A 27,920-nucleotide genomic window follows, 5' to 3' on the forward strand; every position below is an offset into this window, starting at 1 on the left:
AAATAGAAGAAATAAAATCTCAGCTCAGCATTAAAGGTTTCCCATTAATTGATCAGATTCTTAGAATTACTGACTTGGTAAACAATAAACAATCCCATAATCGGGTATCCATGGGGGTTAGTGTTTGTTCTGATGTGATGAATGACCATGTATTTCATAAGGATATATCTTATTTTGAACATTTCTTGTTTATTTGAATGTGGCATAGTATCTTTCAGCACATATAAACACAATCATGAGGATGATAGCGGAAGTGTGAGACACCATTGCTATTATGATCACCATAATGATGCAACAGTTTACCAATTTCAAGCAGAGAATTGGTCAGGAAGAAGGAATATAAGCCTATCTGATTTCAGAGGAAAAGTATGAAGATTATTGTTATTAGTCTATCAGGGTGTTATTTCAAAAAGCCCCCTAACGTTTTTCAGTTTCTTGGGAGTACTAAGAATACGAAAATTAGGCATATCCGCCAAACCAAAAAGACTTTTTTTCAAATTTAGGAAATGTGTTTGCATATCTTTAAAACCTCATAAAATGCAATTGAGCAAAGTTATGAAGCTGAAAACAATTTTGTTGTACTTTAATTAAGCGGAAGATCTATTTTGCAAGGTTTCACTTTTATAACATATATTTTTAAAGGTCAGGGCTCTTTAAAGGGAGAAGGAGTGGAGGTAGTTGCTTCAAAATACCTTCCCGGCACATACTTTAGTCCGTAGATTCATCCCTGAAAGTTCCATTTTCCTAACCTAAATCCTCTCTGAGATAGCAAGAAGTCAATTAACTAGAATTTTACCAAAAGAAGTGTTGAAATTGCTTCCTGTCCCCTTTTTTTTAGCTTCGTAACATTGTTTTCTTTTAATTATGTTAGGCACAAAATTAGGCCATCAAAACATTTTGATTCCAGCTTCTTGTTTTCTTCCTCGGCAAATAAAAACACTCTTTATGGGTACATTCGAACTAAGAATGGGTATGAATCTAGAATACGGACTGTTAAGGGGGAAATGTGTTAAAATTACAATTCTTACTTTATAGTGTGCAGAATAATTGTAGTTAAGATATTTTGACTCCAATTTTACTATACTTTACCTCACCCCATCCCCCTAATGTGGAAATATGTAGCACTAACTACATATTTCTCTTGTGTTTTATTCGTCTTGATTTCGTCACCACTGATTTGATTTATGACTACACAGGCTGGAACAAGAGTGACGCATTGCAGAATTCATGGAACATAATATGTTTTGGACTATTTTTCACACATTAGGGGTGTTGGGGTAATGTATAGTGAAACAACAGTCAAAATATGTTAACTACAATTATTCTACTTTATTCTAGAGTTATAACATAGCTCTATAGTCATAATATAGAGTTATAATATAATTCTATTTTATTGTAATAAAGTGAGAATTGTTTTCTTAACATGTTTCTTTCTCAACAGCCGCAATTTTAGGTTCATACCAAAGAATAGAATTGGCAATAGAAAATAGCTCTTACAATATTAGCAATATACGCTTGAAGAAATCAAGAGCCTCATGTAAAACAGTGTCCACACAAGATTTTTTCAATGGGAGGGGTGAGGGGTTATGAGCTTTCAAAAATTGTTCGGTGGCCAAAAAAGGTTTTTAAGAAACAAGTATGACTTTATTCCAAATGCTTCAAAATTGTGTAACCGTTTTATGGTAAATGTTTAGTTTCGTCACAAGGGCTCTAAACTGGAAACTATGCTGCTTTGCAGCATAGTTTCTAGTTTAGAGCACTTACAAATGCCTAATTCTAGAAGCGCATCTACCCCTGGTAGACCCTCCTCCTCCATGGGATAAGCTAAAAATGTGTAAACTGGGCAGGGTTTTGAAGCCGAGAGAAATGTTGGGGTTGTACAATACGAATGAAATTATATTCGAAATACTATTTCCAGTCATTACTGGTAATTTCTGTATAGTAGTAAGTCGAAAGATAATTAATAAACTTACGCATCCGTTAATGCTAATTATCCACTTTCACTTTCCAGCTGAAAATAGCCAGTGAACCCGTGAATCAGAGCGATTAGTTAAATATTATGTTTATGTTGCGTTGATTTGAAGAAATGCCTTCCGACGCAATGGAGATTATACAGTTTTCAGTTCGAGATTAAATTTGTTCTAAAAGATTCTTTGGCTATGGAAAGGCCTTGGTGAAACAAATTTGGCTGAATAGTGATTCTTGCGAATCAGTATTACCTATAGAGCGAAGCGAATTAGTCCAAACGCCCCGCGGGCAGTGGGCGAGGTCTGTATTCTATATTTATTGAATAATTATTGGGCCTGAAGCCTGAAAGAGCCAACAAAAGTAGGTCATAAATATGAACTATCTGTCCGTAGAGTATATTTTCGTTATGCTAAATTCCTTCTCAGTTACCCTCCTTGGACTAGAAATAGTTACTTAGTGAACAAATTCCGCCTAGTTTCTCCTACATCTATTATTGATAAAAGGCTTCATGATTTTCGTTCTTCTATGTCGATAGTGTCTCACCCATGGTCAGCATTACTTATTTAATTGTTTGATTGTGTTGATTTGTATTTATTTGTACCTTTTTTTTTGTCTTATTACTCCATCTTAAGGGCGTTCCACCCTCTTTTTGTAGATGGGTTATAAATAAATTGAATTGAATTGAATTGAACTAACAATTCAACTAATCATAATACAGACCTCGCTTCACTGCCCACGGGGCTGCGAGGTGTGTGAATATGGTGCATGCTAGTATGGTGCAGGTGAAACGATAGCAGGTAATTTAAGAATTAATTAAGTTATTTGAACTCAGCTTTGTATATCTTGAAGGAGTGTTAAAATTAGTGTGCTGCGACACTGCTTTAGTTATGTAGAAGTTATTATCAATATAAAATTTAGTCATAATTCATTTTGAAACACATACTATTAAATTGGGGTGCTCATAAAAACACCTTGAAGTATAGTATCAAAATTCAAAATCATTGCATAGCATGTATGACTTACGATAAAAAAAAAGGTGAATGAACTTTTTTTTATCAACAACTGCTGACGCTACGGCCATTTGAAGTAATGCATCCTATAGTCTGATCCCATGATAGGATCAGTGTCGAGTTTGAGCAAGTTTGGACTTGTCAGTTGACTTCCAGTCTTCCAAATCTAGTTATGTGAAGTTGTGTTTATTGTACATGTTGCACATCAAGGATTTCAAATAACGTGTTAACATTATGTGTTGGTTTAACTTGCAGAAAAGTGCCGAAAGGGCGCATGAAAGGTTAAAATCAGTATATGGTGATAATTTGGTCGCTTTGAAAACTGTTGATATAGCCTCAGTTCTCCCCCTTTCCACCACAGAATCAGCTGCCCCCCCACCCCTAGACAAGATTCCTCCTACGTAAATGCTAGAGAAGAAGTTAATAATTTCTTACTTGCGCTGGTGGACCTGTTGCTTTTCCTGTGGCTTAATTACTGCGTCCCTTGTCGCTACTTAGTTTAATAGACAAATAAAACTTATTGAGTTTAATTAGGCAAAGGAAAATTATGCGGCTAACGACGCTGAAAGACAACTATCGTATGGAATTTTGACTGACGACTTAAAACGTTTTGTACTATAGTAGCTAAGAGTATTAGAAACTCATTTCCCAGAGATAGGAAACATAAAATTGAGCACTATGGAATTAATTCATCCAGGAAAAAAGGACGTCACACATAGGCAGTGAGGGGGGCTCATGGTCAATAAGAAAGTTTAAAGTCTTTCTTAGGCTAGGGAAGCATACACAACGGGATTCTAGCTGCTCCCTTTATAACCAAAAGTGCATGGTGTCACCAATAGTGGTACATGCCCCTCTAGAAATGGCTCACAGACACATATTCTACTCCAAAAAATTCTACATATAGTTACGGAAACAATTAGACAAGATACGAGGTAGAATTATGGTGTTTTTGTTAGGAAACTTTAAATATCAGGTTTGTAGAGACAGGAATGTATGGTGTCTCATCCAGAGCTGTCACTTATGGGGGGAGGCTCCCCCCATTATTTTCGTTCACTCGGAAAAAAAGTCCTTAAAATCGTGACTCTTCGTTCCACGATGTTTCCGACGCTGCTAAAATTTTTTGTTCGGTTCAGTAAAGACACAGAATACTGACATGTAATCTACAGAAATTTTGAACTTGGTCAGTAAACGCAGCAACTTCATTGACTCCTTCTGTGATTTTAAACATGGTGCCAAAATTTTCCATTTGGTTTAATAAACAACATCCAAATAGTGACATGATATGTACCATAATCTGAATCCCGGTTGATAAATGCAGTCTTTACGCTAAAGTTTTTTACTGTTTTAAAAAGTAGAGTTAAGAGAAAGAGTCAAACTTTAGCGTAAAGAGCGGGGCGTTGAGGGGGAAAAGCGTATTTCAAATACGGAGTAATTTCTATTCGTTTTAAGGTTTAATGTCGCTCCTTACTTTCAGTTACAAAAAACTTGTTTTTTTAATTTAATCAACAAGTGAAAACGACATCATTTTTATATATTTCTGAAAAAGTATTATGCCAGGTGTACCTCTTTCTCAGACTATCTGTCTTGGCTTGTTCTCCGACTAGCCATGGATTGATGGCAACTTGATTTTAATTAAAAAACAAAAAATACTTGATCACTTTCTCTGAAAAAAATAGAGATATATATTTTGATTATAGCCTATGCATTTGAAATATAACTCCAAGGATTTTTTCTAGATAATCAGTCTTTTTGAATTATCCCCTTCCTAGTATATCTAAGTTCCCTAAAATTCTTAGAGCACTTACAAGTACCCTTTTATTTTCAGATGATGCTTATTGTACCTATAGCAAGTTTCTCAGAAGATACCTATCAAGTTGTTGAACTGAATGCCCTTCACAACAACTACCAGTTCTTGGAAGTGCTTGCTTTCCCAACAAAACAGTTTGGACATGTGAGTACCAATTTTGTTGTGATTTTGCTTTTAAATCACAGTGAAAATTTTAGCCTGACCAGTCTTGAATGAGCTTGTCTTCCAATTGAGTCAAGTTCCTGTACCCCCTATCGTTTTTGGGGACTTGTTTTTGGTGAATTTGGTGTGTTCCTAAACCAAGTTGGATACAGACTAATCTCAAAACAACATGAAGTTGCTAGCGCTACCGGTTTTTGGAAGCGCTTGCACTCCCAACAAACAGTTGAAATTATAACTGTCCCCAACAAACACAGTGAAAATTATAACTGTCTTCCAAGGCAGTCAAATGCCTGTATCACCTTTTGGACAATCGAATCGCCTTTCCTTCCACGGTTCACTGTCAGTGTATTTCCGTGTCCTAACATCAAGCTGGACTCGGACTAATCTCCAAGCTATATTAAGTAATTGAACTAAACGGCTTTCATGGAAGCAACAATCAATTCTTAAAATAGCTGTATTCTAAATATAAGAGTATGGAGATATAAGCAACTACCTTTAAGGGAAATTCCTCTTAGATGTAGGCAAAATATTCTTTAAATGAGAGCAGATAAAATCTTAAAAATATATAAAGCTAAAATAAATCTTAAAAATATATAAAAAAAGATAACGCTAAAAGCTAAGCAGTTTGAAAAGTAAGGCTCAGCAGTTAATATCATCCAGCTCTAACAAAAATAAATTCAATGTGAAAACCGGTTTTATAATATTTTTCTTAATACAAATAAACTGAACACCAAACTCAATTATGAACTATCTTATATGTTTTGCCCTATTATTAAAAAAATGCACAGAGATGAATAAAATTAAGTATTCCTTCTTCTCATTTATAGGTTCAACCGAAAGTTGACTCTACCCCTTATGTGCCAGCAATGGCTCTGAATGATATTCATCCATTTATTCTTTTATAGGTTCAACCTCAAATTTTTGAGAAATCTTAATTTAGAAAACGGGTCTATTGTTGTGCAATAATAAATTGTGAACGTCATTACCAATGCATGTTTCTTGGTTATTCAGATATCATAGAGGACACTATTTGTCTTATTGTTGAGGTCGAGAAACGGAGGAACCTACATATTTTTATGAACACCTAGTTCCCGTATTGCAAAAGCATTCGACCCACAGCTTGTAATAAGCCAGGGTTTGATTGCGTATTATTGTACTAGAGTAGTTTCTGTATATATTAAATAAAAAAACAAGTTTTTTTTTCAACTGAAAGTAAGGAGCGACATTAAAACTTAAAACGAACAGAAATTACTCCGTATATGCAAAAGGATTTTCCTCCTCAACGACCCGCTATTTACGCTAAAGTTTCTCTTAATTCTTTCTCTTATTTCTACTTTTTAAAACAGTAAACAACTTTAGCATAAAGAGCGGGGCGTTGAGGAAGAAAAGCCCCTTTCGTATAAGGAATAATTTCTGTTCATTTTAAGTTTTAATGTCACTCCTTACTTTCAGCTAAAAAAACTTGTCTTTTATTTAATTTCCGAATGTTTTTTAATTAATGCATGTTTTGGTTTCGGCTCTCTGCACATAAATAATTAAAACGAAATTTGCATATTAATTATTTTTGGCTAAATGGCTTTCTCATAGTTTTAATTGGAAGATTTTGAGAAAAAAAGGAGCGGGGGAGGAGGCCTAGTTGCCCTCCAATTTTTGATTACTTAAAAAGGCAACTAGAACTTTAATTTTTTACAACCGTTTTCATTAGTAAAAAATATACGTAACTTACGAATTAACTTACGTAACAAGCTTCTATATTCGTACGTTTTTATTACGTATATGAGGGAGTTCACCCCCTCTTCAATACCTCGCTCTTTACACTAAAGCTTAAATTGTGTCCCAATTCCTTAAGAATGACCCCTGAATCACAAAGGTAGTAGAATAAATAGTTGAAATTACTAAAAATACTTTAGCGTAAAGAGAGAGGTATTACGAGAAGGTGAACCCCTGATATGTGTAATAATATCTGTTCGTTTTAAGTTTTAATTCTACCCCTTACTTTCAGTTGGAAAAACTAATCATACTATTTTTTCATTGTTTTTTAAAATAATACTAGAAAATCCTGCGCCCCTTCATTGAAATTCTCTTCCCCCATGACAAATTTCTCCATGGAAAGATCCTACTGCGTGACCCCCCTCATCTTCTCCCCCTCCAAACAAAAAAAATCCCCCTGAAAACGTCAGTACACTTACCAATAACCATTACTATATGCAAACACTAGTCAAAGTTTGTAACTTGCAGCCCCTCCCACGGGGACTGTGGGGGAGTAAGTCGTCCCCAAAGACATAGTTATTAGGTTTTTGGACTATGTTGAATAAGATGGTTATCTTAGAATTTTGATCCAGTGACTTTGGGGAAAAACTGAGCGTGGGAGGGGGCCTAGGTGCCCTCGGATTTTTTGGTCACTTATAAAGGGCACTAGAGATTTTTTACTGTTAGAATGAGCCCTCTTGCAACATTCTAGGATCACTGGGTCGATACAATCACCCCTGGAAAAAAAAACAAAAAACAAACAAACAAACAAATAAACACGCACCCGTGATCGGTCTTCTGGCAAAAAATGCGAATATCCACATTTTTGTAGATTGGAGCTCGAAACTTCTACAGTGGGGTTCTCTGATACGCTAAATGGGATGGCGTGATTTTCGTTAAGATTGTATGACTTTTAGAGGGTGTTTCTCCCTATTTTCTAAAATAAGGCAAATTCTCTCAGGCTCGTAACTTTTGATGGGTAAGACTAAACTTGATGAAACTTATATATTTAAGATCAGCATTAAAATGCAATTCTTTTGATGTAACTATTGGTATCAAATTCCATTTTCTAGAGTGTCAGTTACTATTGAGCCGGGTCGCTCCATACTGCAGTTTGTTACCACGAACTGTTTGATACAAAGCTTACTTTAGACATTGAAGAGTCTAGTATCATATCTGTTATAATGAAGATCTTCAGATTTGCTTGTAACTGAGAGTCACAGTATTTTTTGACTCTGATACGTTGTTTACTTTTATAAAGTAGAATTCAGAGAAAGAGTCAAACTTTAGCATAAAGAGCGGGACGTTGAGGAGAGAACAGCCCCTTTCATACACGGAGTAATTTCTGTTGGTTTGAAGTTTTAATGTCCCTCCTTAAGTTCAGTTAAAAAAAAACTTTTGGTTTTATTTAGTTTCTAACAAAGGCTCTATGCCTTTGTTTTTAGGTAGGTAGGTAGGTAGGTATGCGTTTATTTCATCAAATAAAAATTACTAAAATTGCACTTACAATCAATAATATGCTGCTCAATTTAGGTACCTAAAATGTCCCTGTTCAGCAGCAAAACTACAACAAATAAATGATAACTATTCATTCAAAATCAAAGAAATACGCAAAAAAAAAAACAACAGACGAAACACTATACAATCTCTAAACAGCCATCTCTCATCATAAAAAAAAGAAAAAAAGGGATAAAATTTTAACCAATATAATTTATAATTTATTCAGAAAATAATTTTTTATTCTTGCTTTAAATAACATAAGGTTTTCAGAACACCTAACACTCTCTGGAATTGAGTTCCAAATAACAACACCTACATGTTTAATCATAAACCCAGATCGCGTTGTATGCCTGATTTCACTAGTCAGCTGATCAGAGCTCCTAGTAGAATAATCGTGATAATTTGAATTATATCGATAAAAACTTCTAAAATATTGAGGAGACAATCCATTTAAAACCTGGTGTACAAAAATCAAAATCTGCTGAGATTTGATAAAATCAATATTCAAAATATCTAAATCTCTAAAACAATCTCTAGTACTACCACACGCAAGATACTCACCCAAATACTCACCTTATTCTGCGTAATCTGGACCCTTTTTACATGACTAGAAAAATTGCTTGCATACAATGAATAACTATACACTAAATAAGGATGGACAATTGAATAATAAATTGCTTTCAGGACATGCAGAGGAAAAAAATTATGAAATCTTCTTAAAATACCAACTCCGCGAGCCAATTTTGAAGATAAAACTTTGCAATGACGGATCCAACTAAAATTTACATCAAAATAAAATCCTAGATATCTACATTTAAAAACCTGACTAATGGAAACACCTTGTAAAAGAATACTATGACAATTATTTACAACTTTACCAATACGACTAAATATCATATAATTAGTCTTCTCAATATTCACTGCAAGAAAACTATGCTTTGTGAACTGAGATAAATTCTCCAAAGCTACATTAGTTATCTCTATAAGATCTTCGACAGATCCCAATCACTGTAAGCGCTGTGTCATCTGCGAATGATGTAACTACGGCACCAGGAAGGTAAAAACGCATTGTATCCACGTATATAAGAAACAGTAAAGGTCCTAATACCGAACGTTGGGGCACTCCACAATTCACATTGAAGGGTTTCACTACCACACCATCTATCATAACTTTGATGGACCTACCATGCAAGTAAGACCTAAACCAATCCAAACACTTCTCACGGACTCCCAAAAATGCAATAAATTAAAAAAAAAAATTGTTAAATGCAAAGCCTTTGTTAAAGGCTATATGAAGACATCAATGAGTTAAACATGAGGGAAGGGAATGTCCCCGCTAGATTCTTTGCTATGTTTTACGGGTTGAAACATGAGTGATACATGGCAAATTGCATGGAAAGTATATAGTTTAGGCTATATATTTGCGCATTGGTAGTGGGGGGCTGGGGGTTGGAGGTGAATTAAACTGAAGAGTTTTTAGGAATGATGTAAGTAATTAATCTAGGACGTAGTAGAGTTGTTTTGAGAGTTTTATTGTATATCCCTCTCCCCCAATTATGCATTGATACCGCAATGCCACATAAGTTACCACATAAGTTACCATAATACCACAATAGATACCATAATAACTAATAGCTTAAAGTTTCAAACAAAAGTTTAGGACGTTAATTGGTAATTTTTGAAGCAATACGTTAAATGATCAGTAATATCTTGTTTCATGTATAGCAAATCAAACAGTTCATGACAATAGTTCAATCGTGAGGAGCGAACCAGTCCATTAGTATCATGGACTCTAAAGAATTTTTTATGACATTTAATGCATTAAAAAATTGGTTTGTTGTGCTGATTCTGAATATTTACAATTTTTTAGGTTTAATGTTGCTTGTCAAAAGTAAACTTTTGATAAGTAACAGGCTCTAGAAGTGGTCACAGGCAAGCCCGATAGGCTACATCCAGGAGGTTTGCCCCCCGAAAGCATTGATTTTTTTTTATTATTTTCATGATTATCTTTTTCATTCAGAAAGTTATAGTCACTTTCTAATATTTCAATTACACCATTTCTGTTCTATTTGCAGATGTAGAGGATGTATTCATATCCACTTTCAAAAGTCTTAAAACGGGAAAAATCTAACCTTGAACTGACGCATTTCAGCTGATCAGCTGATTACGGGTGTATTTATATCCACTTTCAAAAGTTTAGAAGCAGTTTTATTTGTCTAGTTGAATATCTAGGATTGATACCAACTGTCGTTGATTATCACTTTTACATTCATTTGAATGCAAATTTCTTGAGATACCCATTGGTCACCGTCCTCAGTAGTTGTAGGCTTTCAAACTTGGGTAGGGATATCGGACAATTAATTCTGATACATCTATACTACTACTACTAATGACAACTCACCGCAGCACCAACCTCCCTGAGGCCATCACAGCTACATACACTCCATCTCCATCCCGATCTATTCAAAGCCTCCCTCTGTACACCCTCCTAAGTAGTTCCCATTTCCCTTAAATCTTTCTCTATGACATCCTCCCACCCCAACCACGGACAAACTGCCAATCTTCAGTAATCTATCACCCTTAATACGTAGAACGCGGCTTAAGTATCTCAACCTTTCTCTTATTATAGCCCTAGAAAATGGGATTAAACCAAACTTTTCGTACAGCCCAGTGTTTCAAATATTGCCAGTCAGCCACCTACCTAGAACAATCCGTAGGCAATTTATCTGGAAATATCTAGCAAATCTCTATCCGTTTTTCGGAACGTTCATGTTTCAGAACCATATTAGACCACTGTCGTCACTGTAGCTTCCATTATTTTAATCTTCGTTATTAGACCTATTTCCTATTCTTCCAAACTTTTTTCAACTGTGAAAAAACACCCTGAGCCTAAGTGAAGCTGTCCACCTGATCAGTCTTTTCGTTACCCAACATCACCTTTTCATCCTCACATATCCCTAGCTTTAGCGATTTGGTCTTCTTAACATTAATTTTCAAACCTATTCTAGCACCCTGAACTCGCAAAACCACTAAAAGTTCATTCATTTTTCTCACACTTTCATCTAGGTTGCTTAAATCATTAGCATAATAAAGTCCATGAAAGTCCATAAAAACGATCCATATAGGCTAAAGGGGGATAGGACACAACCCTGCTTGATTCCAAGCAGTATTATTCTCGTACATAGCATGGATCACTTTAATGTATTTGTCTGGTATACCAGACAAGAATAAGACCTTCACTAAAGCTCCTTTTCAGCAGAATCGAACGTTTGCTTACAATCTGTGAAACTGAAGACTAAAGGTTTTTGATATCTCAGGCACTTCTAAATTATTAACCTAAGAGTGAAAATTTGGTCGAAACATCCTCTACCCTTTCTAAAACCGCACTGTTCTTTCCTTATAGCTTTGTCTACAGCATTTCTATGCCTAAAAAGTATCATAGGTTAAATCATTAGCATAATAAAGTCCATGAAAGTCCATAAAAACGATCCATATAGGCTAAAGGGGGATAGAACACAACCCTGCTTGATTCCAAGCAGTATTATTCTCGTACATAGCATGGATCACTTTAATGTATTTGTCTGGTATACCAGACAAGAATAAGACCTTCACTAAAGCTCTTTTTCAACAGAATCGAACGTTTGCTTACAATCTGTAAAACTGAAGACTAAAGGTTTTTGATATCTCAGGCACTTCTAAATTATTAACCTAAGAGTGAAAATTTGGTCGAAACATCCTCTACCCTTTCTAAAACTACACTGTTCTTTCCTTATAGCTTTGTCTGCAGCATTTCTATGCCTAAAAAGTATCATAGGTTTCACATCTGTAGGCTTCTTTAAAGAACTATCGGAGTTGAATTATTTTGTTCATATCTTTGATTTCGTGGAACAAGTGAATGGGATCTAAATCATCGCAATATTTTTCAGCAAATTTTAGGCAAATCGTTTTAATGTGATCAGAAACTCGTGCCGTCTCGAGATGGCGTATCAAGCAAAATTTCACTATTATTTGCTTTTACTTACTGCCAACTGCGCCCTCTACTTTATTTTAACAAATTACAAAATGATTATAACTGTTAGACTATTTATTTAAAATTTTGTTTTCCTAAAATTTCTACGCCTAGCGAAAGAGCCCTCTCTGTCTCCCTCGTAAAACCGCCTCTATTTGAACCATTTATCTTGTAGGATGAACCAGCCGCAAATGGGACAGAAGTGATGAATGAGCTTTCACACGTACGCCCTGGAAATAAATTTAAGCCCCATTTCCACTTGTTCAATATAGTGGATGTAAATGGGCGGTCTGAACATCCTTTGTTTAAATTCCTTAAGGTAAGGTTTTTTTTCCGTTTAATAATGGTAATTCAGACGCTAAGGAAAAAGACAAGTGGCCTGATGCCAGGGATAGACGAGTTCCACACTGAAAAATTCAATGATCACCACCTAATTTCGTTTTTGGTATATTAGCACCCCCCCCCCTCATCGATTAATGTTCCGAGTTTTTTTTTTCATGGTTAAATATTACTCTCGAAGCATTATTATAAAACTTTTAAACTCTAGGCTGGAGGTTAAGGGAGACGACATACTTTAATATTTAGTATAAGCTTAAATTATGATATTGATAACAAATAGATATGAATGTAATTCACTTTAAACTGAAGAGAGACCTTGAATTAAAAAAGAACCAGAACTCACGCTATGAAGGGACTCACTGCTCCCTAATCGCTCGTCTTTAGGGCAATCTATATGCACAAAATTGAAAATGTGTCTGTCTGTCAGTGTCTCCTCTATGCATTACTACAAATCTGATCACCAATAGACTTTTAAAAGGCTTATGAATACACTTTTGCGAAAGTTTTAGATATAATTTTTTTCGCTCCACCTCCATACTTACTACTTTTGGCCCAGGCAATTGTTACTGTTTTCACTGTCTAATGAAAAGGATTTGTCCTTATTGGACCGCTATTTGTACACACGGGCTGAAATTAGAGACCCTACATCAAAGCCCTTGCCCCCTACATAAAACTAAATCAGTAAATCCAAGTATGAAAGTAAACAAAGTGTTAAAGTAACAACAAGCAACTTCCATACCTCAGAGTCCTTTCCCCAGGGGGTGGGGGGTCACCCCCAGAGGCATAGTTATTCGGCTTTTGGATTATTTTGAACAAAATGGCTATCTAAAAATTTGACTAGATGGGAAAAAGAGGATAGAGGGGAGGGTGGTTGCCTTTTGATCGTTTTTGACTCTTCAAAAATAACTATAAGTTTTAATTTCCAATCGAATAGGCTCTCTCCAAAGTTAATACGACGACCTGTATAATTTGGGTAACTTGTATAAGCTGCAACCCTTACCCTGGGGGATATGGGGGAATTCCAAGCCCGAAGATATAGTTATTTGACTTTTGGACTAATTTGAACAAAATGGCTATTTGAAGATTTTAATCAGATTCATTTGGGGAAAAATCACGCAGGGGGGTGGGGGTAGTTACCCTCTGATCCCAATTTGACTCCTAAGAAGGGCGAAAGAAATTTAGACTTCCAATTGAATGAGCCATTTCCAAATTTCGTACGATCACGCCCTCCATAAAAACTCTACATGCTAATGATATGTAACAAACATAACATATAGCCCATTCTCCAAGGGATGAAGGGGGTTCCAAACCCAAAACCCTAGTTTTTTGACACTTGGAATATTTCAAAGTAAATTGTTGTTTCAAATCTTCGATCCAATACATTTGGTGAAAAGAGGAAAGGAAGTGCTAATAGCCCTCCGGTCAGTTTTGACTATTAAAAGGGACTAGAACTTCAGTTTTCGATCACACTAGCTTCCTCCAAAGTTTATATTGTTCACCAGTCCATAAGACTCCCATGTGCCCCTGAGATAAAATTTAAAACCCTTGCCACGGGTGCTGTAGATTGTGTAAACCCAGATGTCATTAGTATATAATCTTTGGACTATTTTGAGCAAAATCTTTATCTCAAAGTTAGATCAGATGCAGTTGGGGAAAAGAGGCCGTAGCAGGAGGGGAGCTCTTCGACCTTCGATAACTTTTGAATCCTTAAAAATTAGACAGAACATCTAATTTCCAATCAAATGAGCTTCCTCCCAAGTTTACACGGCCAGCTTCTCCATAAAAACCTTATATGTTCCTGGAGCATAGCTTATAACCCTTGTTCCTGGTCTCTGAGGGTTGTATCAACCCCGAAGGCATTGCCTTGTAATATTTGGACTATTTTCAGCACAATGGCTACCTCAAATATTTGGTTGGATGCATTTGGGAAAAAGAAGGCGTAGGGGAGGGGGGGGGGGGTCGCCGTCTCATCATTTTGGGCTCTCAAAATGGAGAACTAGAACTTTCAATTTCCAATCAGATGAGCCTCCTCCAAAGTTTATACGACGATCTTCTTCCATAAAACCTGATATGCCCCTGGGGAATAATTAATAGCTCTTGACCCCTGGCTTTTCGGGCCTTTGCTAACCCCAGAAGCACTGTTATAGGATACATGGACTATCTGGACCAAAATAGCAATCTCAAAATTTTTATTGGATACATCTGGGGAAAAAGGGCCTGGGGTGGGCTAATTGCCCTCTGTCCCTTTTGACTCTTAAAAGGGGTACTAAAACTTTCAATTCTTAATCGAATGAGCCCTCCGAAGCTTATGCGACCACACTTGCCATTAAAAATCGTGTATACCCCTGGGGCAAAACTTACAACACTTGTCGCTAGGCTCTGGTGAATTGTGTTGATGCTGGATTTTTTTGTTATTTGATATTGAACAAAATGACAATCTCAAAGTTTTGATCAGATGCATTTAGGGAATAGAGGGCGTGGGGGATTTTGGGTCCTCCTCTCCTTCCTTTTGACTCTTAAAAATGGAGCTAGAACTTTCAATTTCCAATCAAATGAGCCCCTCTGCAGCTTATAAGACTGCCCCTTTTATAAAACCCTTATATACCCTCCGGGCACAACTTTCAACACATGGTCCCAGGCTCTGGGAGGCTGTGTCGAAACCAGAGTTTTTTATTATCTTATCTGATCCTTGAACTATTTTGAACAAAAGGGCCATCTTAAAATGTTGATTGATTACATTTGTTGAAAAGAGGGCACGTTGCCCTCCGTTCACTTTTGACTCTTAAAAAGGGAAATATAACTTTCAATTTCCAATCAAATGAGCCCCCTCTGAAGTTTATACGACCGACCCTTCCATAAGAACCTTATATGTCCCCAGGGAAAAAGCTTTCAACGCGTGCCCTCGGGTTCTTGGGGGTTTTGTCGACCCCAAAGATCTTTCTGTCTGATCTTCGGACTATTTTGAGCAGAATGGCTAACTCAAAATTTTGATCGAATGCATTTGGAGAAAAGAGGGCCTGGGAGGTCTAGTTACCCTCCGATCATTATTCACTCTTGAAAAGGGCAATAGAACTTTCAATTTCGAATCAAATGAGCCCCCTCTGAAGTTTATACGACCATTCCTTCCATAAAAATATTATACGCCCCTGGAAAATAGCTTTCAACACTTGCCCTTGGGCTCTGGGGGTATTGTGTTGACCGAAAGGTTTTTTTTATCTGATCTTTGAACTATTTTGACCAAAATGAATCTCAAAATTTGTATTGGATGTATTTGGGAAAAATAGGGCGTGGGAGGGTCTAGTTGCCTTCCGATCACTTTTCACTCTTGAAAAGGGCAGTAGAACTTCCAATTTCCAAACGAATAAGCTCCCTCCAACGTTTATACGACCACTCCTTCCATATGAAGTGCTTCTGAGAAAAAATAAAATATTGAAGCTTTATGGCCTTCACTATAGGCAACGCTATAGCCTTGCCTCTGACATGGTAAATGCTTTTCTTTTTGGCGATCTGGACCCCCTAAATGGAGGAAATCAAATAAAAGTATTTCGAGATTAGTTGTGGGATCTCAGGGCTACCCTAATTAATTTGCTTTTATATTTTTGGAATTCCTGTGTTATGTCTTTATTTTCGAATAGCAAGGGTTCTGATCTACACAAAATACAGGTCAAATAATAAAGCCTATAAAGACCTTCAATGTTTAGAATAATTTTGTCACATATTTAGAGTATTTACAATCAAAGCCATATCCATTCAAACCCACGGATCCCCCCCTTCCGTGACATATTTGTCCATTTTGTAAAAAACGTAGCAAAAATGTATATAAGTAAATTTCTGGTGCGTTTTAAAGTTTTTTTTGTAAGCCTCCCCCTCCCCCAAAAAAACACACACCCGAACAAAAACACTGGGTACGCCCTCGTGTATATTTCCCAGATACATTAAAAACTTCTATTTAGTACATCAATAGTTTTCCTTCTAAGGGAAAAGACGTAAAGACGTAAAGGGAAAGCCTAGAAAACTTATCGGTAATGAGGGGAAACTAGTTGTTTTTTTCTATGGAGCCTGTCGGTTTATGTGCCAAGATTTTTTTTTTCTAGTTTCCCTACGGCAACAATCGGGTTTTCTTCTGTGGTCGAGCAAACACGAGTCAAAAAACTAAAACTATAAACCAAAAAGTGGTTTGTAAGTTATAAACCACTCGAATAAACGGGGTTTGGTGGTTTTTCTTAGATGAAGCTGCATGCTACCGTTTATCCAGCTGGATGCTGGATAAACCGGTTCTAGATCAGGGGTATCTGAACTCGAAGGCATATTATTAAGTTGTTGGCCACATAGTCATCCACAGAAAATGCTCACACTTACATATTTGCGCAAACTCATTTTTCTTCAGTTTTTTTTTTTTAATGAAAACAACAAAAAAAGGTAATTTAATAAATCTAGGGTGGAAAGGAGGGGGGGAAGAATCTTAGGGGACCGGCTATACATCTTCATTCTGCATCCGCATCCCTTCCTTTCAGAATTGGCACTCTTGCCCTCGACATTACCCACAGAATAGAATATTGGCGCAGAAGTCTTAGGCAGTGTGATCTTATGCATAAATTTGAATATAATCACCGTTTCCTATTCCTTGTTTTTTCTCAAAAGGTTCAGATCAATTTTCAAATGGAATAAGTTGTGTAAACTCAGGGGCAATGTTCAGCTGGTTTGCATTTGATTGAAAAAAAAACATACATTTCTCGCAAAATGTTCTCGCAAAATACACCTGAAATACAAAATCATTTTTTTATGGAACAATAGGCAATAATGTGTTACAAATCCTTTATTTGATGTGTTATTTGCAAATATCTTTTTTTCAGATTTCTAAATATCAAGTTTTTTTTTCATTTCCTCTAAGCTTAACTCAATCATCTATTTCATCGAAACTTTTGTGGAAATTTATTAGCAACTTGCTTAGAAAATTCAAATGGAGCATACATTTTTCAGCCAAAATCTCCCACAAGTTATGATTGAACACGTTTTTCGTTTTTGGTAAAAAAAAAAATTCATCGAAGAATTCCAAATTGAAAACAGCTAATGCGACACGTGCATTATACTTTTGCGATGGTTTTAAGAAATTTGACAAAATATATTTTTCAACAGATGAAAAATTACGGGATGTGAGGAAAATTGGCACCCGGGTGAGATGCGTCAAAAGATAATAAAAATAAAATAACTGGTGCTTGTTTTTTCTCACTTTCCTGAGTCCTCTTTTTTACTTGTACTTTTATAAGGCAATAGGCATTACATAAGCACAAACGAGGATTTAAGCTTAAAACCTGCAGAAATTGCGCAGTATAGTAATAATAAGATATTGATGAGTTTCTAAGCATCTACAGAGTCAATTATAACTATAACATTTTGTATGAAATAACACTTATGTTCATTGACCCCGTCCATGATGTAATCAGGGTTGCCACTTCGACAATTCTTTGTTTACTAAATTTCGGCGTAAAATTTATTCGAATGAGTTCTAGTTTCCTAAGTGCTGCGGAAAACGGGTTTGTTTTGGGGTTTACTGTGATATGCATGAGGCTGTCAACAAGGAGATTATGTCCCCTCATTATATATGAGAACAACTTGTATAAATTTAATTTTACTTTGCTAGAGCACAAAGCAAAAAGATACCTCGTGCTGAATTTTCGAGGTGGTTGGAGGCAAAGAACAACTGAAGAAAGGGGGAGGCAGAGGCAGTAGGGTAGAAGCCAGGTCATCCCAACGAGAATCTGGAAAATGCCAAAGCCTAAGGAAAAAACGACTGAAGACACTCAGGATAACCACAAAATGGAGTAGTTTGGCAGATCAAACAGGCTGAAAAAGCTTTTGTTTTTGTACCCAGACTGAATTTTTTTTACATGTCCAGGTTGTTTTTTGTTGAAAATTGGTTTTTGAGTGTTCACTGCCTTTCCTCTGTTCCCTCCTCAACGCCTCGCTCTTTACGTTAAAGTTTTTTTTTTACTGTTTTAAAAAATAGAGTTGGAAGAAAGAGTCAAACTTTTGCGTAAATAGCGGGGCGTTGAGGGGGGGACAGCCCCTTTCATATACGAAGTAATTTCTGCTCGTTTTAAGTTTTAATGTCGCTCCTTACTTCCAGTTAAAAAACTTGTTTTTTTTTATTTAATCCATATAGACCCACCCCGGGTGGCGAATCACCGAGTTTAATTTTACCGTTGGACTCTTGTTTTTGACCCTAATGTTCCTAATGTTTTGATTATTTGCCTACTGTGGAATCAATTTGACTCGACTTGCACACATTGACTCTAGTTGTTAGAATTCTAATCCACTTTTTATTGTTAAGTGTTCCAAATTGCAAGTGCTCTGCACTGGTATTCGGTTAGTCACAATTTTCAATAACAGAAGGTTATTTCTTCAGTTAGAGTTGGAATTTGTATATTTTGGCTGACCCAATTTAGAAGTCATGGCTCATACCACTTGGTTTAAGTTATTTTTAATTGGGTAGCCCCTTGGATTGAACCCCAAGTACACTAAATTGCACTACAAATCCCAAACGACGCCGATCCTTTAATATTAAATTAGAACTCCCCAGTGTGCCCCTAGCTTGCAGTCGAGTCCGCAACCCCTCGATTTAAAAACATGACTTGTCAAAAAAATAATTTCACAATAGCCTGTTTTTTTTAACTGCGCTGTATATTTGAGGTATTTGTTGTACATGACTGACATACCCGGACCGAATCCGCTTTCTTTGGGGGAGGTGGGGTAATTCGTAAAAAATAGAAAAAATGAGGTATTTGTTATTTACGAACAGGTGCTCAGATCTTAATGAAATTTTATGGTTAGAAGGATTTTGTGCTTCAGAGCTCTTATTTTAAATCCCGACCAAATCTGGTGACATTAGGGAGAGTTGAAGGTGGGAAATCGGAAATTTTGAGAAACATGAAAATTGAGGTATGTTTATCTTATGAATGGGTGATTGGAACTTAATAAAACTGGATACATAGAAAGATCTTATATCTCAGATGTTAGAGTGGAGACATTGGTTTATTTGGTATTAACTTGAATATTGCCGAGAAACGTTAATGTTCTGTGTGTTCCACAATATAATTTTACGTAATTTTCAAATACATGAATTTCAACTAAATTTTTTAACTTATCCTAACTCCATCTCAACTGTCCTGTTCGCTCCCGCCTCCAGCATAAACAAGTTGACTAGTCTACAAGTCCTTGCAATAATCGCGTGACATGTGCTTTTTGCCATGACTTTTAGAGAATTTTATAATGGAGTGGTTTTTCAACTGCGCAATATGTTTGAGATAATTTTTATCTTGAATATTACCAAGAAACACAAATGCTTTTTTTCTTCCTAAGAAAAGAAACATCGCATTTCACTACTTTATTTGCGTTTAAATATGTTTCGAAGCATAAATTAAAAAAGTGGCTTAGTCACACGACTATATTAAAAACCATTTACAGACAATGTGTCCATGGATAAGAAAATAACGCAGATTGTTTTTTTTAAGTGGTTCTTGGCAGCGAATTGTAAGTAAGGAGCGATCAGGACTAATAAGGACTGAAATTCTAAAACAAGAGTTTTGACGCCAATATATGACTTAAAAAAATCAGCTTTTTATGGCGAATAATTAAAAGCTTTTTCTCAGAAAAAAATTATATCAAAGTGAAAGCAAAGAGCTATATTAAACCAAAAACGAGTAGAAATAAATTCAAATAATAATTCAAGCTAAAACGAACAAAAATCGCTAGCCCCCCCACATATTGCAACGAATAATCAAGTAAAACTTAAAACAAAGAGAAATTTCCATAGCCAAAGCGCAAATTCTGTAAAGTATTTTTTTTTCTCCTTAAGAATCAGAATTTCGGCTTACTATTTATATATTGAACAAAATTTTGCAACAAATTCAACAATGGTTGTACTATGGGTAGAGGGAATATGAAATGTACAGTGAATATAAATAGATATAAGGCAAATGAACTGGAAAACATCACACTTTTTGATCTTCTGTAAAGATGATCTCGATCCCGATTATATTGCAACCATGAAAATATTCATTGACGATTTTATTATAATTTTTTCATTATTTCATTATAACATTTCATTATAACAATCGATTTGGTTATAAACACCCATTAAAACAGTTCCGATTTGTTTCCTGTTGAGGTTCCCTTTCTTCAGAAACTTTAAATAAGGAAGCTTAACGGCCTGAAATTTTAAAGAGATGAAGGCAAAAGAAAATGAATATTTTACCCTAAAAATCAGTAGAACTACATTTTTGCAAACTAGCCTTTATTCTTGACAAACTCCCCTTGTCAAATTTCATGTCAAAATTTAAAACTCATTTGACCTTCCCGTTCAACATTCCCTTGAAGTTTAAATTGAGTCTCCTAAACCGTTAATTTTTACCCTTAGCCATATCTGAGGTCTTGAAGATATGCCTTTTTGACAACCTGCATGCATATAGTGTCTTTTGATTTAGTTAAAAAAAAACCTCCAAGATTAACAGAAAGTTGACCCTTTCTGTACGCTAAAGTTTGACCCTTTTTCACAACTCAATTTTTAATTAATAAAAAAAAACTGTAGTCTAAAGAGCGGGGCGTTTAGGAGGGAGTGGCTCCTTTCTTATACGAACGAATTTCTGTTCGTTTTAAGTTTTAATGTCCCTACTTTCAGTTGAAAAAACTTGTTTGAAATATTTAATTTCTGAACGTTTTTGAATTAGTACATGTTTTGATTTTGGCTCTTCACACATAAATAGTTAAAACGAAATTTGAATATTAATTAATTTTCTGAACCTCTTCATATGCGTAATAATTTCTGTTTCTTTTAAGTTTTAATGCTGCTCCTTATATCCAGTTGAAAAAAACTTGTTCATATTTATTTTTTCGTTGTTTTTTTTTAAGAATGCTAGAAAATCCTGCGCCCACTTTATGGAATTTCTTTTCCCCCATGATAAATTCTTCATGGAAAGATCATCCCATGTAACCCCCTCCCCTCTACTCCCTTCTCCAACCAGAAAAAAATCCCCCTGAAAACATCTGTACACTTCCCAATAACCATTTCTATATGTAAACAATAGTCAAAGTTTGTGACTTGCAATCCCTCCCCCGGGGACTTTGGGGGGGGGGGGGTAAGTCATCCCCAAAGACATAGTTATTAGGTTTTTCGACTATGCTGAAAAAAATGGCTATCTCAAAATGTTGATCCTCAGAATTTGGGAAAAAAGAGCGTGGGAGGGGGCCAAGGTGCCCTCCAGTTTTTCAGTCACTTAAAAAGGGCACTAGAACTTTTAATTTCCGTTAGAATGAGCCCTTTTGCGAAATTGTAGGACCGCTGGGTCGGTACGATCAGCCCTGGAAAAAAAAACTAAACAAAACAAGAGCTAAGAGCTCATATGTCACTTGTGACGAGGTCGGAAGAGCCAAGAGCTCGTAAGGCATGAGCTCTAGCAAAATCTTAAGAAGCAATTTATTACTTTAAAAGGAAAATCAGAGGCTTAATGCCGGTCGGGATTTGTGCAGCTCCCTGACACACCTACCAATTCTGGTCCTAGCAAGTCAAGAAGCACCAAACTCGTCAAAGCACTGAATCCTACCCCCTAACTCCCCCAAAGAGAGCGGATCCAGTCCGGTTATATCAATTACGAATCTACGACATTTATAAGCGTTTTACAAGATTTCCGGTTTCCCTCTCCAACTTCCCCCAATCTCAACGGATCTGGTCGGTATTTGAAATAAGAGCTTTGAGACATGAGTTCCTTCTAAATATCAAATTTCTTTAAGATCCGGTTACCCGTTCTTAACTTACAAATACCTCAATTTTTCTAATTTTTCCAAATTAACAACCCGCAGCTCCCCCAAAGAGAACACATCCGTTCCAATTATGTCAATCACGTATCTATAGCTTGTGTTTATTCTTCCCATCAAGTTTCACCCCGAGCGTTTTCCAAGATTTCTGGTTTTCCTGATTTCCCTTTTCCCCCTCCAACTCCCCCAACTGTCAATGGATCTGGTTGGGATTTAAAATGAGAATTCTAAAGCACAAGATCCTTCTAAATAATAAATTTCATTAAGATCTGATCACCCGTTACAAAAATCACCGGTAAGTTACAAATACCTCATTTTTTTCTAATTTTTCCGAATTACTCCCCCCCCCTCAACTCCACCAAAGAGAGCAGATACGGTCTGGTTATGTCAGTCACTTATCTTGGACTAGTGCTTATTCTTCCCAACAAGTTTCATCCTGATATCTCCGCTTTAAGCGTTTTCCAAGATTTCCGGTCCCTTCCCCCAATGACACTGGATCCAATCGGGATTTAAAATAAGAGATCTGAGCTACGAGGTCCTTCTAAATATGAAATTTCATAAAGATCCAATCATTTCTTCGGAAGTTGAAGTTACCTTATTTTTTTTTTAATGTTTTAGAATTAACCAACTTCCCCAAAGAGAGCGGATCCGTTCCAGTTATGTCGATCACGTAAAGAGACTTGTGCTTATTTTTCCCACCAAGTTTCATCCCGATCCCTCCACTCTAAGCGTTTTCCAAAATTTTAGGTCCCCCCAACTCCCCCCAATATCACTGGATCCAGTCCGGATTTAAAATAAGAGCTCTGAGACACGATTTCCTTCCAAACATCAAATTTCATTGAGATCCGATCACCCGTTCGTAAGTTAAAAATATCTCATTTTTTTCTGATTTTTCAGAATTAACCCTCCCCCCCCCCCCAACTCCCCCGAAGAGAGCGGATCTGTTTCGGTTATGTCAATCACGTATATAGGACGTGTGATTATTTTTCCCACCAAGTTTCATCCCGATTCCTCGGCTCTAAGAGTTTTCCAAGATTTCAGGCTCCCCCCTAACTCCTCCCAATGTCACCGGATCCGGTCAGGATTTAAAATAAGAGCTTTGAGCAACGATTTCCTTCCAAATATCGAATTTCATTAAGATCTGATTACTCCTTCGTAAGTTAAAAATACCTCATTTTTCTAATTTTTTGGAATTAACCCTCCCCCCAACTCCCCCAAAGAGAGCGGATCCGTTTCGGTTATGTCAATGACGTATCTAGGACTTGTGCTTATTTTTCCCACCAAGTTTCATCCCGATCACTCCACTCTAAGCGTTTTAAGATTTTAGGTTTCCCCACCCCAACTCCCCTCAATGTCACCTGATCCAGTCGAGATATAGAATGAGAGCTCTGAGGTACGATATCCTTCCCAACATCAATTCATTAAGATCCGATCACCCATTCGTAAGTTAAAAATACCTCCTTTTTCCTATTTTTTCCGATTTAACCGTCCCCCCAATCCCCCCCCCCCACCATATGATCGAATCTTGGAAACTTCTAATTTAATCTGGTCTGGTTCCTGATACGCCTGCCAAATTTCATCCTCCTAGCTTACCTGGAAGTGCCTAAAGTAGCAAAACCGGGACAGACAGACCGACAGAATTTGCGATTGCTATAATTATGTCACTTGGTTAATACCAAGTGCCATAAAAACCAATAAACACGCACCCGTGATCGGTCTTCTGGCCAAAAATACAAAATTCCACATTTTTGTAGATAGGCGCTCAAAACTTCTACATTAGGGTTCTCTGATAAGATGAATGTGATTGTGTGATTTTCAAAAAGATACTATGACGTTTAAGGGGGGCTTCCCCCTATTTTCCAAAATAAGGCAAATTTTCTCAGGCTCGTAACTTTTGATAGATAAGACTTAATTTTGGTGACCCTTACATGTTCAAAATCAGCAAAAAATCCGATTCTTTTGATGTATCTATTAGTATAAAAATCTCGTTTTTTAGAGTTTTGGTTACTATTGAGCCGTTTTGCTCCTTATTACAGTTCGTTATCACGAACTGTTTGATGACGGTCATATAAATTATGAAGGAAGCTTATTTGATTGAAAATTGAAAGTTTTAAATTTTTAAAGAGTCAAAAGTGATCAGAGGGTAACAAGCCCCTACGTCATCTTATTCTCAAATGCATGTGATCGAAATTTTGAGATGGCCATTTTGTTCGAAATATTCCAAATGTCAAATAACAATGGTTCTGGGTTTGAACCACCCCACCCTCCATCCCTGGGGGAAAGGGCTATTAATTTTACTAGTTACCAATTGTTAACATACAAAGTTTTTTTTTAAGGAAGGCGTGGTCGTACAAAGTTTGGAGGTAGCTCATTCTGCTTGAAATTGAAAATTTTTTGCTCTTTTTCACTCGTTTTAAGATTTATTTATTCATTCATGTTAATACCTGACGTATGTTTGTTTGCTAGGATTGCTTGTTTAATTTCTGTCGTTTTTGGGTTTTATTTATTCTTTAATAGCAAAAGAATTTTTGTTCGCTTTAAGCTTAATTTGCATAATCAATTTAAGTTTTACTCGTTTTAACATTTGTTTATTCATTTATATTTATAGCTGACGTATTTGTTTTGCTATGACTACTTACTTTATTTCTGTCTGTTTTGGGTTTTGTTTAATCGTGAACAGTAAAAGAGTGTTTGATCTAAGCTCGATTTGTATTTCAATTTAAGTTTTACTTGTTTTAATATTTATTTATTCATTTATATTAATACCTGACGTATGTTTGTTTGCTATGATTGCTTATTTATTCTCTGTCCGTTTTGAGTTTTATTTATTCTGTAATAGTAAAAGATTTTTTGTTCATTTTAAACTTGATTTACATATTCAAATTAAGTTTTACTCGTTTTGAGATTTATTTGTTCACTTATATTAATACCTGACGTATGTTAGTTTGCTAGGTTTCTTTATTTAATTTCTGTCCATTTCTGAGTTTTATTTATTCTTCAATTGTAAGAGACTTTTGGTTCGTTTTAAGCTTGATTTGCACATTCAGTTTAAGTTTTATTCGTCTTTTCTTTTTAAGAATCAAAAGTGATCAAAGACATGCCCATCCCACAACCCTTTTCCCCAAAGGTATCCAGTCAAATTTTGTGATAGCCATTTTGTCCAAAATAGTTCAAAGACCAAATAAATACGCCTCTGGAGTGGAACTCCCCCTCCCACTGCCGGATTGATTCTTGGATTTTTCGACTTACGGAAAAACTTTGATTTACGGGGAAAGGGCTCTAAATTATACAATTTGCTTGTTGTTACTTTGATACTTTATTTACTGTTATTCTTTGCTATTTTGATATTGTTTTTTTTATATATAAATAATATTTTTCAAGTTTAGTTAAATTTTACTCGTTTTCAGATTTAGTTATCATTTATATGGCACCTGTTGCAAGGTTTTTGCTATGATTGTTTATTTGTTTCTGTTCGTTTTGGGTTTCATTTATTTTTCATAGTAATTTCTAGTTGTTTTGAGTTTACTGATTATAATTTTTTTTTTCCTGCTGATTTTAAGTGTAATATGGTCATTACTTTTCTTTGAAAAACTCCTTTTTAGACAGATTTGGAAACCCAATTCAGAAATATATATGTTTGTTACCAGATTTCACTATATCTATGTCTTTTTGATTCGCACGGTGTGAAAAACTATTATTAGATTATAATAATTTAATTTTCAATTATTATATTCAATTATTCAATTATTATTTTCAATTATTTCAATTATTATAATTTTCAGAATTATTTTCGGGTGGGAATAATTCCCACCTATTATTTTCCAAACGATTGTTGGATGATTATAATTTTCAGAATTATTTCAGGTGGGAAGAATTATAATTTCTAAGTGGGAAGAATCTAAGCTTTAATTATGTTGCCATGAACGACTTCTGAGCTAATGAAAGCAAAACTAATTTCAAGAACTACAAACAAACTACTTAAGCAATTTGCCAAAAAGGAGTGGGACCAAATTTTGAAAAAAGTTAGTAAGTCGTGTAAGTCTAATATGGTCTAATAAGTCTAAAAAAAAAGTCTACTTTTTCTATAGTTTGGCAAGAATATAAAATATAATAGTAGTCAATTGCTAGAAAGACGTGAGAGAATTTAGTTGACCTTCTTCCAGGATCATTGCATTCCGACCAGAGACGAGTTTGCCAATGTTCGAGAGCTGAACTATTCTCCACTCAAGTCAAAAGATATCAGATGGAATTTTGAAAAATTTTTAATCAACAAGCATGGACATCCTATCATCCGTTATGATTCTAAATCTCGAATTGGGGACATTAAAAAAGATGTGGAGCACGACTACTTTTCTTAGTTTTGATGTGTTTTTTTTTAATGTAAATACAAAATTATTTTAAAAAAATGTGAAGCATGACTACTTTTTTCAGTTTTGATGGTTTTTTGTCTTAATGTAAATATAGAATTATTTTATAAAAAATGTGGAGGATGACTACCTTTCTTAGTTTTGATGTTTATTTTTTTTTTAATGTAAATACAGAATTATTTAAAAAAATGTGGATTATGACTACTTTTCTCAGTTTTAAAGTTATTTTTTTTAATATAAATATAGAATTATTTTAAAAAAGATGTGGAGCATGACTACTTTTCTTAGTTTTGATGTTTTTTTTTTAAATGTCAATATAGAATTATTTTTATAAAAATGTAGAGTATGACTACTTTTCTGAGTTTTGATGTTAATTTTTTTTAACGTAAATTAAGAATTATATTGTCAATTGTCTTAAATTTTTTTAAACCTCTAGGTGACAGCACTGGGTTTCATAGTTGGAAGTATTTTATTTTTTTTTTCTTAGCATAGAAATGACAGCTACCTTTCAACGTTTTAATTTTCTTTCAAGATAAAAATAAAGATTTGTACTTGAAGCCCTGAAATTTTTTAAAATATTTCAAAGTATACTTTAATAATTTTCTATGATTCTATATTTCAATTAATTAAAAAAAACCTTTTTGCGCAAAACAGGTTCTTCAAAGAAAATTTAAGAGCTCCACCAAGCCAAAAATGATCAGAAATAAAGTCAAATAATCTTCCAAGCGTAAAACTGCCACAAATTACTATCAATAAATAAATGAAACTTAAAACGAACGGATGTTACTATAGATAGCTGAGTCACACTTAAAACGAGCAAAAATCAACATGAGTAGTGCCCCTAACCCCCATTCCTTCTCAAGACCAGAACACATAATTGCGCTTTACATAATTTGCATTTTACTGAAAAAAAATGTGTTCTAAATGTTTTCACTTTTTTTTACTTTCATAGATGAAAAATTATCAAAACTTTAAGGAATAAATATCAGTATGTTCATTTAGTATGTTCAATGACCAGTAATGGTCATATATTATTTTTTTTCGGTAAAGCGCAGATTATGTTGTGGTCTTGAGAAGACACGGGGGTTATCGGCAGATCATTAGGCATGGTTATAATAGTGGTCATTTTAGTAGCATTGATATTACCGGTAATAGTTTTGAATAGCAGTAGTACTACTAGCAGCATTAGCATTAACATA

The 27,920-nt window shown here is 35.4% G+C and overlaps 1 protein-coding gene across 2 annotated transcripts; it reads left to right on the plus strand.

The window, feature by feature from the left end:
* The first annotated feature begins 42 nt into the window (after positions 1-42).
* Positions 43-27,133, plus strand: LOC136024780 (glutathione peroxidase-like). Of its 2 annotated transcripts, none has more exons than XM_065700236.1 (4): positions 43-366; positions 4,804-4,929; positions 12,381-12,524; positions 26,518-27,114. In XM_065700236.1, the coding sequence occupies exons 1-4, from the start codon at positions 142-144 to the stop codon at positions 26,710-26,712; spliced, it is 690 nt and encodes a 229-aa protein (XP_065556308.1). In that variant the 5' UTR covers positions 43-141; the 3' UTR covers positions 26,713-27,114. The 2 variants fall into 2 exon arrangements, with proteins under 2 accessions (XP_065556308.1, XP_065556309.1); XM_065700237.1 differs by lacking the exon at positions 43-366 and adding an exon at positions 2,153-2,268 and having other exon boundaries at positions 26,518-27,133.
* Positions 27,134-27,920: the final 787 nt, after the last annotated feature.

Source organism: Artemia franciscana, chromosome 3 (assembly GCF_032884065.1).
Source record: "Artemia franciscana chromosome 3, ASM3288406v1, whole genome shotgun sequence".
Lineage (NCBI taxonomy): Eukaryota > Metazoa > Arthropoda > Branchiopoda > Anostraca > Artemiidae > Artemia > Artemia franciscana.